Source organism: Bidens hawaiensis, unplaced genomic scaffold (assembly GCF_021521415.1).
Source record: "Bidens hawaiensis isolate Kalapana, Puna unplaced genomic scaffold, B.hawaiensis_p1.1 tig00045147_1, whole genome shotgun sequence".
Lineage (NCBI taxonomy): Eukaryota > Viridiplantae > Streptophyta > Magnoliopsida > Asterales > Asteraceae > Bidens > Bidens hawaiensis.
The window spans coordinates 111,361-126,212 of record NW_027498019.1 but is presented as its reverse complement, the minus strand read 5'-3'; the positions used below and the strand labels follow the sequence as shown (position 1 = coordinate 126,212).

At 35.8% G+C, this 14,852-nt stretch overlaps 1 protein-coding gene across 1 annotated transcript; it reads left to right on the top strand.

Annotated features, from left to right (window-relative positions):
- Nucleotides 1-6,067: 6,067 nt before the first annotated feature.
- Nucleotides 6,068-14,329, top strand: LOC143595439 (uncharacterized). The gene is made up of 7 exons (XM_077074453.1): nucleotides 6,068-6,131; nucleotides 7,113-7,274; nucleotides 7,423-7,704; nucleotides 10,126-10,330; nucleotides 10,566-10,824; nucleotides 11,121-11,288; nucleotides 13,565-14,329. Exons 1-7 carry the CDS (start codon nucleotides 6,068-6,070, stop codon nucleotides 14,327-14,329), a joined length of 1,905 nt encoding a protein of 634 aa, XP_076930568.1.
- The last annotated feature ends 523 nt before the right edge of the window (nucleotides 14,330-14,852 follow it).

The following is a 14,852-nucleotide window of genomic DNA, read 5'->3' as shown; positions in this document are numbered from 1 at the left end:
TATTTAATTTGGAATTTAGGAAATTGGAGGAAATTATAGCCGTTGGGCGGCTATATATTTGGTGTAAAAACAACGGGGGATACAACCCCCCTCACACATACCCGACAACATGATTTTAAATGTTGACGGTGATGTTCCCCGCAAGGGGTAGAGGGTTAGAGCCCCTTGGGGGCACCTGTCCACCGGCCCTTATGTTTTCAACGAAATATTCAAGATTCAAAATCTAATTATTATACCCCCCATATAGATCGTACAATTATGGAAAAAGTAAAGCTATTTTTTGAAGATGAAAAGTTTTGTTCATCATCATTATAATCATCATCATATCTAACAGAAAAACTGGTATACGAGCATGATCATGCTTATTTGAAACTAGTGATAAAAGTCATAGAAAAACTATTAGTAGATAAAAATCATAGAAGAACTTAATTAGTAGTTGTGAAAACTTTAGTTGATAAATTTAATAGTGATAAATTATGAGATGAATGATACTATCCACCAAAATCATCTTCATCATGTATATATCATCTTTATATAAATTATACGTACACTTATAATTAGTCATCATCGATCAACCCCTCGATCATCATAAATTATACAAATATCATCATCATCATCATAACAAAAATAAATGCCAATAATAATAATAATAATAATAATAATAATAATAATAATAATAATAATAATAATAATATTGATCATCATCCATCATCATATATCTAATGATAGGAAGTTAATTAATTACATGAAAAAGTAGCTAGTAACATCGATCGATCATAAACATCTTATCGATCACTTACTTAAAAGAAACTAACTAGCTAGGTTAAAACTTAAACCTAGATAATATCCATCTTTATTACTTACTTATTATTATTCTTATATCATAAACTATCTTCATATCTGATGGGTTGATTAATTTGCCGGAGGGTTTGCTGCTGGAGCGTTGGCATCAGCCGGAGGCGGAGGGTTTGCTGCTGGAGCTTTTGCATCAGCCGGAGGAGGATTCACTGGTAATGTGCAACGGCGTTGGGGGGATTTTGTTCCATTAACGCTGCGGATGGGCATGTGGGCTTCGAAGCCTGTTACCGTGTTGAAACGGCGTTTGCATAGGGCACATGGATGGAAGTCCGTCATTTTCAGTAAGGTTTTAGGTAAGGGGGGTTTAATTTTTGGGACTAACCTGCCTTCTATTTATAGGCCATTGCTAGCCAACGTACACACAGCTTTTAATTCTGTGTTATGTTACCGTGTTGAAAAAGTTGGTGAATGACATAAAAGCTACGTCGTTTATTTTAGTTGTTTTCGGTTGTTTCGTCTTTGGTATTTTTTATTTTTATAAAAGTTGGTCTTAAAAAATAAAATTATTATTATTATTATTATTATTATTATTATTATTATTATTATTATATCTCCCAAATTTCATGTTGAAGAGATTTAAAATACAATAAAATTTAAATGAGACCACACCACGCAGCATGTGAATTAAGCAAAAGTGCGTTTAAATGAGAGAAACAGTGTATGCAAATGAGTCACCTTGGCTAAAATATAAAGTTTTATTATTGATTTACCTTGGCTAATTCGTTTCCGTACGTAACCGAATATAAAGAAGTATTTTTTTAAACGACCAAGTTACTGACCAACTAAGTAACGTCGGGTACTCCATGTGCGGCCCTCATTGGCTAAAGGTAGCCCGAGCCGGCCACGAGTCCGGACGGACGGAGCCCCTAGCGATCCACCCATTGAGGGTTCCCAGGATAAAAGCCGACCGCCACGCCCGCCAAACGGCACGACAGCGAGGAGCCGATAAAACCGGGTGAGATCAGGACTCGAACCCTGGCAAGGCAGGGTCATCCCTTATATCTCCCATATAAATTGGTGATAGTGTGCTTTGAGGCCCCTACCTTTCACTAGTAAAGTGAGTGCTCTACCATTAAACCAAAACCAATTTCTAATATTTTTGTTTTTAAAAAGAAGGAATTTCTAAGAAAAGCTTAATTTTATATAGTTTGATACAGTGTTAAATGCTATAACATGAGGTATTGTATGATTTGACTAATTTATATATACTTGTATTATATATCTTGGTAATATAGATAGTATTAAAACAAAGAACTAATCAGAGTTGTGGTTTATTATCATTCTCGTGAATGAGATGTGCTTAAATATGATACCAAAAGCGTCATATGCTTATAAAATTGTGGTTTATTATAAATGTAATTACTTCTCAATCGTTGTTGTGAGAAAAATCGATGTTGTGAGAAAAATTATTTATGAGAAAAAGCTGGATTAAACAACTTATTTATCACACCTCAGTTATACCTATGAAGTAACAACATGTTTGATGATTTGATATCATGTGCGGGAGATATAACAAAAACCTTAAATTTGTTTGGTTTTACTATATTCTCTGAATTGAATGTGAGTATTTATTGATTATTGTGATCGTTAATGTGACTATATATTAATTGTTGTGATCTTTGAGAAAATTGTATTGGTGGTCATATTAATAGTAAGATCGATCATCGGATATTTAATGATATATAAGTTAATAATGAGATCGACTACTAAAAGTGGCAAAGTGATTAATCTATATGAATATACAAAAGTGTAATCAAATAATCTCTTGATACGATAATACAATGTTCTCTCATATTTATATTCTTGTATTAAAAAAGCATAATACCTATATGATCATAAACATAAAGTTTATGAATCACGATTATCTATCGTCTTATGCTTTACGAGGTTGTCAATTCGAATCCAGAGCTCACCAGGGTTTTCGTCTCACCATGTGTTAAGGCAGAAAATTGTACTCTTATGGTGGCACAATGACTGCCAAGTGGCAGTTGACGGTATCTCGGTATGGTATCCAAAGGGAACGCCCAAGCTAAACCCTAAAGAAAATGTGAGTCACGTTAAGACAACATAGTTTGGCCAGAGTGGGCCAACGGGACTCTCCAAATTTGTGAAGTGTGATGGCCTAATACAGTAATACACAAGAAAGCTGTTGTTCCAGGAAAACAATATGATTGTATACGTATATACATATATACGTATATTACAAATTATTGTTAATAGCTACCTTGATTGGGTATATGTAGAGAAAATGCTTCAACAAAAATAGTTACTTCTACTTTTAGTGACAATGGATATCGAGTCTAATATTTTTTTTTTATAATTGGTTCAATATCTTTAGATAGTCCAATTTTATAAGAGCAGAAATAAAAATTTTCGGGTTACTTAAAGTTCAGCACTTTATTGATAGTTCACCTCGAAAGTATCTCTTTAGAAGGAATAACGACTAGTTGTCGAGCGGATGCCTACCCGTTTGCAAAACCAATACGCATACTCGAGGGATAAGGCTTGGTCGACACATAAGTATTAGTGACCTATAACTTAAACCAGCCATACCACACTTTTTTTTACTCAATAATGCAAATTTACTCGTTTTCTTTAGAAAATTTTTATACATAGTAATTTTTATTCATGTACATTATTTTTAACACTTTTCACAAATGGTTTCGTTTGTGAAAAAGTACTAATGTACCAATGGTCCATTTGCAAACGGTCCCACTGCGTGTATAAATGGTTCAATTTATAAAAGTACTAATGTACAAATGGTCCATCTGTTAATGGTCCCATTCGTGAAAAAGTACTAATATATAAATGGTCCATATGTGAATTGGTCCCATTTGTGAAAAAATACTAATTTACGAATGATCTATCTATGAATGGCCCCATTGCATGTATGAATGGTCCATTGTGTGTATAAAAAGTAATGTAGATGTATAAATGGTCCCATTTGTGAAAAGTGTTAAAAGGTAAGTAAATGTACATTAATACGAGTCTAATGAAACTTAAACGGTGTAGGCAAGACAAACCACTTGGTCCACGTGAGATATGCGAGATTGATTAGTCAAAAGCCAAAATCCAACCAAGTTTAAACGAGCTCGAGCGTCCATCACGTAAAGAAGTTGATTAGGTTTTGCAAGTCTAAACGAGTCTATGTCTTATAGATACATAATAAATGATATTTTACATAATAATAGTGTGTACATTTAAACAAACAAGTCATTAATTGGTGATATATGGCAAACACGTTGTGGCACGACTCTAGTTTAACGTCCCTAACTCCATAATGCAATTCACATATTTCTTGAATAAAAACTAAACATGGTTTTATTCAGAAAAATATGGTGACTACTTTTTGGACCAAGTCCCTATTTGTGACGTAAATAGTATTATAAATGAATACACGAATTGAAACTACGAATTGAAACTACAGTACTTTAACATGTATCAAATACGGTCTTAACAAGTTCGTGTATAGAAAGGTAAAATACTCGTTTACCTGTTAAATACCGTTAGTAGCTAATTATATTTTTTTATAAGTAAAAATATATAATATATATACCATAAATAGTTATCTCTAAATTTTTATACCAAACAATTAAATGCGACGCATATCATTCCAATCTAACATCAAGCAGACGGTGAACAAACCCTTCTCCGATTTCCCTCTCCGGATCTCGGGTAGTTCGGTAGTTTCCCTCCACATCTCCGGTAGTTTTAGCCCTTCAATTCTCCGACCTACCTCTCCACATCTTCGATTCTCCGGCAGTTTGGCTCCTTGCAGTTGCAGCGGCGCCAACAGTATTAACAAGTTCGTGTTCGGGTTTGGGATACTGATACACGATAAGTTTTCGTGTCGTATATAGGTACATATGTTTCATATTCGTGTCTTATCGTATACGAGTATACACGATATGCAACTCCTATTTTTTAATATCATAGCAATATTAATTATTATGTTCTTTGGGCACCCCCAAACCCCTAAGATTTAGCAACAATATATTCATGACATTATTCTATATGTTTCGTAGTAAATGACAACGTGTGAACCGGCCAAAACAGGTAATTTCCAAGTGACTGGTTTGACGAACTTGTATTTGATCCATTGTTTTAGTATACAAATAATCCAACCGCTTCTATAATAGTGACTGAACGTTTATATGCATTTTTATATGCGGTATGAACGATCTCCGGCTCGTTTGACCCATTAACGTTTTAGTTAGCCGTTTAGCATGAGTGCAGGGGCGGCCCATGGGTCAACGGAAACAACTTAGGGGTTTAAGCCAACACTTAATTTAATTAAGACCACCAAGTCCAAAAAACATTATATATATATAGGTATAGGATATTTTCAGAAGTAAATTTGTAGCGAGAAGTGCGAGAAGTAATATTAACCAATCAGAATTTTTCTATTATTATTTTGATTTATTTATATTTAAGGTTATTTTGGTCAATTTATCCTAATTCTAATAATGGTAACTTATAATAATTAATATATTTAATATAATTATTTATTATATTCCTTAACCCTCCGGTCTAAATCCATCGTCCCATCAAAAACTCAATCCCTGTCAAATAGCTACATAAGATCCTAAATCAAGAACGTTTCGATTTCGAGTACAGATTCATAGTTAACGATGATTCCAATTTCAATTATGAGATTCACCAAGAGACTGTTATGCCATATATTATTCCGCCCTAAATCAAGGTCGTTTTGATTGAACGTCCGGACGATGATACATATATTCTCTATCAGCAACATCAGGTTTATCTCAACTTACTTCTATCAATTTCAGTTTTAATCATTCATTGTGTTTCCCAATTATGTCTAGCATGATAATTTAATTTTTTAGGCTTTGATTAAATAAATGTCGAGACCGTTTATTGTTACTGAACCTAATGGTGAAGTTTTGTAATGATTTTCAATTACTAAAAATTTAATCTGATATCTTTTTAATGTTATGGTTGATATTTTGTTATTATTTGTCAAAGATTAATTCATTAATACATACAAATCATTGGTTGAATATACAACCATAAATGTATGACTATCAATATAAAACTATTGGTTTTCCTTAACTTATCATCCTCACCTCTTCATTATTATCTTCAGATTACACAAAACACGTAAGTAATATTTTTGTATAAGTGTTCATCTTATTTTCAAATGTTCATTTGCCCTGTTTCTCTCTAATTTGATCTATTAATAGATGCTATGGAAATTGGATCAAATACACATGTTGGTCAGTCAAGCAGCCTATTGTCTGATGATTATGACGGTAAGTTACCTGGCAGTGTATTGTTATCACGATTGTAGACATATTCATCTTATTATCTTTAAAAATCCATGGTAGTTTGTTGTATTAATTTTCCGTCGTAGCGATATGGTGGCATGATTGAATCCATAAAGGATCGGTTTTTATGTGTGTATGTCGATTCTTATGATCGGATGTAGGTTTGTATGTCATTATGTACGTAGGTCTGTTCGGTTATCTGCATGTTTTCATGTATGGGACAATGTTTGTGTATGTTCTGTATTTTGTGTAGCTTTGCTTATCTGTATCATGTATGTCCATTGGTTCCTTTATGTCTATCTTTGATGTACGTATGTCCATTTGTATATTTTCTGTATTGTGTGTATGTGTATATGTGCATACGTATGTGTGTATGTGTGGTCGTATTCATGTCAGTCATCGTTATATTTGTCGGTATGTATGCATATTTATTTCATTGTGTGTCTGTATATATGTAGACATGTATCTTGTTTTTCCGTCGTAGTGATATGGTGGCATGATTGAATCCATAAAGGATCAGTTTTTATGTGTGTATTTCGATTCTTATATTTGGATGTAGGTTTGTATGTCATTATGTACGTAGGTTTGTTCGGTTATCTGTATGTTTTCATGTATTGGACGATGTTTGTGTATGTTCTGTATTTTGTGTAGGTTTGCTTATCTCTATCATGCATGTCCATTGGTCCCTTTATGTCCATCTTTGATGTATGTATGTCCATTTTTTTATGTTCTGTATTGTGTGTATGTGTATATGTGCATACGAATGTGTGTATATGTTTTTTTATTCATGTCAGTCATCGTTTTATATCTCGGTATGCAAGCATATACATATTTCTTTGTGTGTCTGTATATATGTAGACTTGTATCTTGTATTTTCATTTCTTTTTGCTAAAGTAGCTTACTTTTTTTCTTGCTATTTTGTTTGTGTATAATTATTTTTACACGCGTTTACTCGTATGTTAACAGCAACTACTCATGCTCCTGAGGATGAATCTGTGGTCACAGATAAACAACCCGTGGTCCAAGAAACTACATCGAAAGAGGTTCTTGATCTACAAACCATAGTTCCCCTAACTAACGAGACAATATTCAGCCAGTCTAGTGTTCAACAGGGTATGAACCATGAAGGTTAGACTTAATAATGTAAAAAGTTTCCCGAGCTTCTTTAATGTAATATTTGTTATCATCCTTTATTTATTTGTTTTTAATTAGATTTTTTAATTAATTTAAAATTCAGAAGAGGTGCAATACGTTCATCCTAACTATTGATACACAGCTGATGGGACCAAACAATGGATTCCAGATGTTCCAGCTGATGAGAAACCTTATGTCGGACTACGTTTTAAATCTTGGGATGATGCTTTTAATATGTACAAGGCTTACGCTGCTAAAGCTGGTTTTGATGTAAGGAAGTCAACCTCAACATGGACAAAGGGTGTTATTTCTCATAAGTACATTGTTTGCAGCAAAGCCGGTAGCCCACGCTGTAAAGACGTGGATACCTTGGAAACCTCATCATCTTCTTCTAAGCGCCGCAACATTAATATCAAGGTTACTGGTTGCAATGCATGTATTAGACTTAAAGTTACATCAAGCTCTGTGGGGTTCGAGATATATAATTTTTCAGAGGCTCACAATCATGGACTTGTCGATGATTTTAATATGGATCTAACTAGAGGAAGTGTAAGGCCCCGTTACCGGTAACCCTACTTACGTGTTGGATTTACTCATAAACACAGTTCTAAATATCAGAGTTAATTAAAACATTTACGCGGAATATAAAACTTTCATAAAACTTTACATAATTCATAACTTGTCTCAAAACATTTATTGTCTTTCACATTAAAGCATTAAAATTAACACATCATAGGTCTTCAGATGCCAGATTCTTGTTCAGTGCCATGTGTCTCCTCAAGCGAGCTGCCTCATCCTACTCACCTGCGTGCATACTAAAAGTCAGCTACGCTGAGTGAGTTCTAGATAATCACATAATCATACCATTCCCATAACATTTTATTCTTTCATTCATACTTTCATACTTTCATACTTTCATACTTTCTTGCATTCATACTTTCTTACTTTCATACTTTCTTATGTATTAACTTACTTTCATATCTTATGTTATAAAGAGCATTACGCCCTACATTCCTCGAGTATTATTAGGGCTCGGTACCCTCTTTCCTCGAGTATTATTAGGGCTCGGTACCCTCTTTCCTCGAGTATTATTAGGGCTCGGTACCCTCTTTCCTCGAGTATTATTAGGGCTCGGTACCCTCTTTCCTTGAGTATTATTAGGGCTCGGTACCCTTCTTCCTCGAATATTAGTAGGGTTCGGTTCCCTAGTTCTCGAATATTAGTAGGGTTCGATTCCCTCTTCGTTACCATACAACCATACATCATACCTCGAGTATTATTAGGGCTCGGTACCCTTTTCGTAACCATACAACCATACATTATCATTTCTTTCTTCTATTATCTCTATCATGTTCATACACATAAACATACATAACATACTTACCTTATACATAGCGTTACAACCTGACAGTACGTGCAATATCCGAAGATCGTTCACGTACCATCAAGCAATCATTCATACATTTCACATTATCCACATAAGGCATACACTTATCTCTTAGGATAAGTGTATTAACAAACATGTTGAGTATGCACACAGCCCCGAAAACATAACACATAAATGGGGCTAGAAACTCACCTGAACACGGTTACGTTCTCCGTTGATCGTAATCCCTTTCTTCAGTTGTGCACGGCTGACTGTATAACAAGTATACATATCAATTTAACTATCACTACTTATAACATCTTTCTAGTCTTAATTACTACCCACAACGAACGGGGGTCCGGGGGCAGCGCCCCTGGCAGCGGGGTCTAGGGGCGGCAGCCCCTAGCAGGGTCCAAGGGGCAGAGCCCCTGGCTGGGGTCGAGCTGCCAGGTCAGCTTGGAAAAATTTTATTTCCATTAACTGTCTTAACACATTTTTCATTAGGTTTTTAATTTATTTTCTAATCGAACTTAGCTTTAGGCGAAGTTAAACCTCAGGCGAACTTGGCTTTAGGCGAAGTTAAACCTCAGGCGAACTTGGCTTTAGGCGAAGTTAAACCTCAGGCGAACTTGGCTTTAGGCGAAGTTAAACCTCAGGCGAACTTGGCTTTAGGCGAAGTTAAACCTCAGGCGAACTTATCATCAGGCGAACTTAGCTTGCAGGCGAAGTTCATCAGGCGAACTTAGCTTGCAGGCGAAGTTCATCGCTTGAAGGCGAAGTTGCCCAGATGAAGGCGAAGTTGTCGTCTGTAGGTTCTGTTTGCTCTTAGATCCTTCGTTTCTTAACCAAATAACTCGATTTAGGTACCCATGGAATCGTCTGACCAGCGCCTACAAACCCCAACTATCAAATCGACCTAACATCGATGTTTAGAGGGTGCGATTTAGGCACAAAGGTACGGGTTCTTTTTCATCAATCGATTAACCCATCGAATCATAACCATTTTCAGTAAGATTAGCTTTGTTGAATCCGTTTTTACCATACAAACTCAGATCTATCATTTCTCAAATCAAATCGAACCTATACGAACGATTTCTAACTATAAACGTACCTTGAACGAGTCGAACTACGAACCCGGTTAAGCCTTGATGTTGTTTTGGTCCGTCACGACGTTCCAGCACCAACAAGCTCGGGTTTTCGCCTTCGGATCTTGGTTCGGGTCGTGTGTGTTTTGGGTGTGTGTATGGAATATGTGAGAAATGGTGGTTAAGGGTATTTATATTAGGGATCATGGGCTTAAGCCCATGGACTCTCCTTCCTTCGTTCATAACCCAAGTCCATAACCCATATCCATTACCCAACACCAGCCCGACCCATACCAACTGCCTACTCTATTTATATCCCGATAACCCGAGTAAACTTTCCCTCTATTATTAAGTAATATAATTAATATTATCTTGAAATTTCGGGATGTTACAGGAAGAAGACAACTACAATTTTCTGAGAAGAAATTCATACATTGTCTTCAAACTACGGGTTTCGGTCCAACCGTTGCTCACCGTGTGCAATCATCTTTGAAGGGTGGCCAACAATTGGTAGCGGGATCAAAGACCGACTTTAAGAACCATGCTCGCAATGTAAGGGGTGTTATTGCTGATGCGGATGCACAAATGATTGTGGATAGGTTTAACCACAACATGAGTCATTTGGAGGATTTTTTTTTTGAATATAAAGCTGTTGACGGTGTGCTATCATCAATATTTTGGTCTGATGGCATATCAAGATGCAACTATAGTATGTTTTGTGAAGTTTTAGCTTTCGACGCTACATACGATACCAATTAGTACTGATCGTCGTATAACGTTTATTATTAACATCCCATGTTATTGTTTTATTTATCAAGTTTTTTGTTAGTGCAGCCATAATGTGATTTTTGTTCCATTCACGGGCGTTGATTTCCATAAGAAATGTGTTACTTTTGGTGCTGGCTTGATACATAATGAGACAATTGACTCTTATAAGTGGTTACTAAATGCTTTTGCAACATCTCATGGCAAGCAGCCGCAGATGGTGTTGACAGATCAGGACGCAACTATGAAACAAGCAGTTTCCACTGTTTTGACTGAATCTACACACAAACTTTGCATGTGGCACGTCACAAATAAAATACCTGTTAAGGTACGTATATGCGTTTCATTAGAATGGTCAGATTCAGTTTTTTGGACCGATGGGTTGACTGCATCCTAACATTACATTTTTTTAATTCATCACTGTATCTACCCTTTGGTTGATTTTTATTCAGTACATACACCTATTAGCAACTATATAATGTTGTTACATTTTCAGATACATACAATGCCCAATTTTGTTTCATTATTTTCTACTTACAAATTTATGTTAGCATCATTTTATTAACTGGTACGGTGAGTACCGCATCAAACATATTACTGAATTGATTTTTTTTTAAGTTGAAGGGCGAGATGCAGGTTAATGAAGAAATCAGATGTCATGTTAATAAGCTGGTTTGGAATGTATTCATCAAGCCTGAGACGTTTGAGTCCAGATGGCATCAATTGATTGACGATTTCAACTTAAGCGAAAACAAATGGTTGAAAGACATGTTTGCTATTAGGGATCGTTGGGTACGCGCTTACTTTAAAGAGTTGACAATGTGTTGTTTGATGAAGACTACATTTCGGTGTGAGAGTTCAAATTCACAATTCAAAGTATATTCGAGCCATGGAAACAACCTTGTTCAATTCATGAACTGTTTCGAAATGGCTTTGATTGCTCAGTGACGTGTGTGAATATATATATAAATATTTAAGTAAAAGTTCCACACAAATCAGGTTTTAAAATAGGTTTTCACCTACAACTAAACCACACACGAAAGGCAAGTGTACCTATCATTTGTAATAAAGTGTCGGCAAGAACCGAGTATCAATCCATGGACACGGAAACTTTCTAGTACTAAATCTTTGTAAATGACCAACCGAACAAATAAATCTAGATTTGAATATTTAACTAATTAAACTAGCATAAAATGAAAACAAAGCAAGTAAAAATACAAGAAAAACTATCAATCCAACAAACTACCTAGACAAGAATCCACTCTACTAACATGAAAAAATAGCAATGATATGGCAAAACATCATGAATCTAAATATAAATACTAGATTTCAATAAAGCAACCTAATACTAGCAAATAATCATCATGAAGAGTTTTCAATCAAGAGATAAACATAGACTAACTTGTTTGTCAAAACAACAAAGTCTCATAATCAAAGGAAAGCTAGCATGAACAACATTCTAACCACCTAAGATTACACTAAAGTAGCCAAATTCATGAAACTAATATAAACTTATGAAACTTTAACTAGCAAGTCATCATCAAGTCAAGAATCATAACAACACTCATCAATTTTCCAATATTAAGTGTAGGGTTTCATACTCATCAATAATTATATAACCAATTTAATTTTTACTAGTCATTCTTAACTTAGCAATATAAACAAAGATTTCATGAACATTCAAAGTTCACAAACAAACATCTAGAACATAGTTTTCCAACATGAATGCCTAAACATTTGCAAAACTAACAAGGTTATGTAACATAACAAGCATGAACACCATCAATATCAACTTACAAATTCAACCATATTCTTGAAAGAAAACCACTTTACCAAAATCATGCATAGATAATATATCACATTAATAAGAGTTTCAAAATTGTCTAGATAGCAAAAGTAACTAGCCCATAAGGCTTAATACAACTACAATCAAACTAGAAATAAGCTTACAAAACATGTTCAAGAACAAAGGAATGCAAACTAAGACAAGCAAGGATTGAAGGATGGAATGATGAATCTTGTGTTGGTGGAAGCCTCCAAGAATCCCCAAAAATTGCTGCACTTGGTTGGGAGAGAATCCCCAAGACTCCACACACTAAAATGAAGTGAAAACAAGTGTTTATAAGCTTCTGGTCAAAGTGCATGGTCATGCACAAAAAGTGCATGGTCGTGCACTATTTTGGGTAAGTCAAACTTTCACTTTCGGCGGCTCAGAGTTGCAGGTTCCAAAAAAGTGCACGGTCATGCACAAAAAGTGCATGGTCATGCATTTCCGGCACTAGCTAGTGCACTTTCAAAGTTGATGTGTCTTGTTCTCGGCATCGGATTGTGCACGGGCTCGTGCTCTCGGAAGTGCATGATGGTGCACATAAAGTGCATGATGGTGCAGTTTCACTTTTGGCACGACAGTAGATGTGCACGGGTTCTGATAAAAATGCACCGTCATGCAGTTTCGTAGCATGGTCATGCACTTTGGCACGTTATCAGATGTGCACGGGTTCCAATAAAGGTGCACAGTGGTGCACCAAAATCGCATGATGGTGCAGCTTGGTCAGCATGGTCATACACTTCCTTATCATGGTCATGCACCTGCAGCATGGTCATGCACTTTCTTAGCATGGTCATGCACTTTGGGCAGATTCTTGATTTTTGTCCGAAAAACACCATCTTTTCATCGTTTCTTCGTCGGGCGGGCGCCCGGACCTGCAAATTCATAAATAACTCAAATAAGTACCGAATACAACGAATTTGCATGGAGTTTTACCAAAATAAGAGGATAATTTGATGCTAAAAGGTGTACACATTGTGACTTTCTATGTCTACACTATAACAATTTTCAAAGAGGTTTAGAAAGAGATTACAAAGGGACTTTATCACTGTACACGTTCTTGTCTTGAGACAAAAGACGGACTAAACATCCACTACATCCATCACAAAGACAAAAGGAATGGTTTCGTTGGTGAATTTAAGGTTCTTATTTTATCACGAGAACAACAATCTTTATGCTTATCATTTACCTAATTCAATGTCGTTACCTACTCAACCTTTATTATAATGTATTTTTGCAGGTGTTTCACAATCCCAATGATGACACATTTTCATGTTTCTACAAGGGTTTCACTCGTATTGGTTACCTGTGTAAACACATCTTCAAAGTGTTCCAAATCGAGCTAATAGATGAAATCCCTGAAACGCACATCCCCAGACGGTGGAGGAGTGACGTCCTACCATCGTCACTTTTCAAGATTGAATCAAGATACGGTGCCCCAGTTGATGAAAGGTCTAAAGTAAGGCAACAGTTTTTGCCTTTGGCCAATCATTGCGCAGACCGGGCACGTGGTAACATAGACCTTCTTCAGACCTTGGTCGACCAAATGCAACAGATGAAGAATAACATATGGGACAAAATTCCTATAGAACCGTCCTGTAATAGCAATACTTCCATAATCGAAGATTTGGTTGGATACAAAATACCCGAAAAAGTCACAATAACTCCACCGACAAGGATTAGAAATAAGGGTTCTGGTTCTCACAAGCGCACGATAGGTCCTGGGGAGAAGGCAAAAAGAAAAGGCAAGAAACCAAAAGGGTTCTGCAAAAAATGTAACAAGCATGTTCACGGCCACGACTCACGTAACCATGAGAAAATTATGCTACTAAAAGAACAAAGACGAAAAGAGAGGGAGAAAAGGCGAAAAGTCAGGGACCAAAAGAGAAAAGAAAAGGTTGCAATGATGGAGAAACAGGGGAGGGAATATGTGAAAAGTGACGAGACCGTTGACACATCTGAAACGGACTCATTTGGCGATTCTGATGACAGCAATGACACCTAATCGAGTTCTGACGAATGAAAGTTTTTTTGTTTATTTTTTTCCTTTTATAGAAAAAGCAAGAAACCAAAAAGGTCCTGCAAAAAATGTAACAAACATGTTCACGGCCACGACTCATGTAACCATGAGAAAATTATGCTACTAAAAGAACAAAGACGAAAAGAGAGGGAGCAAAGGCGAAAAGTCAGGGACCAAAAGAGAAAAGAAAAGGTTGCAATGATGGAGAAACAGGGGAGGGAATATGTGAAAAGTGACGAGACCGTTGACACATCTGAAACGGACTCATTTGGCGATTCTAATGACAGCAATGACACCTAATCGAGTTCTGACGAATGAAAGTTTTTTTGTTTATTTTTTTCCTTTTATCTTTTATGTACCACAATCTTTGTCTTTATCCTTTTTCTTTATTAAATGATAGCTTCCTTTAAAACTTTTTTATTAACAATCCTTGTGTACGAAGTCCGTTCATACGTAATCTGTTTGTACATACGATGTACATAGCCATTTGCCTCTCGCAAAATCTTGT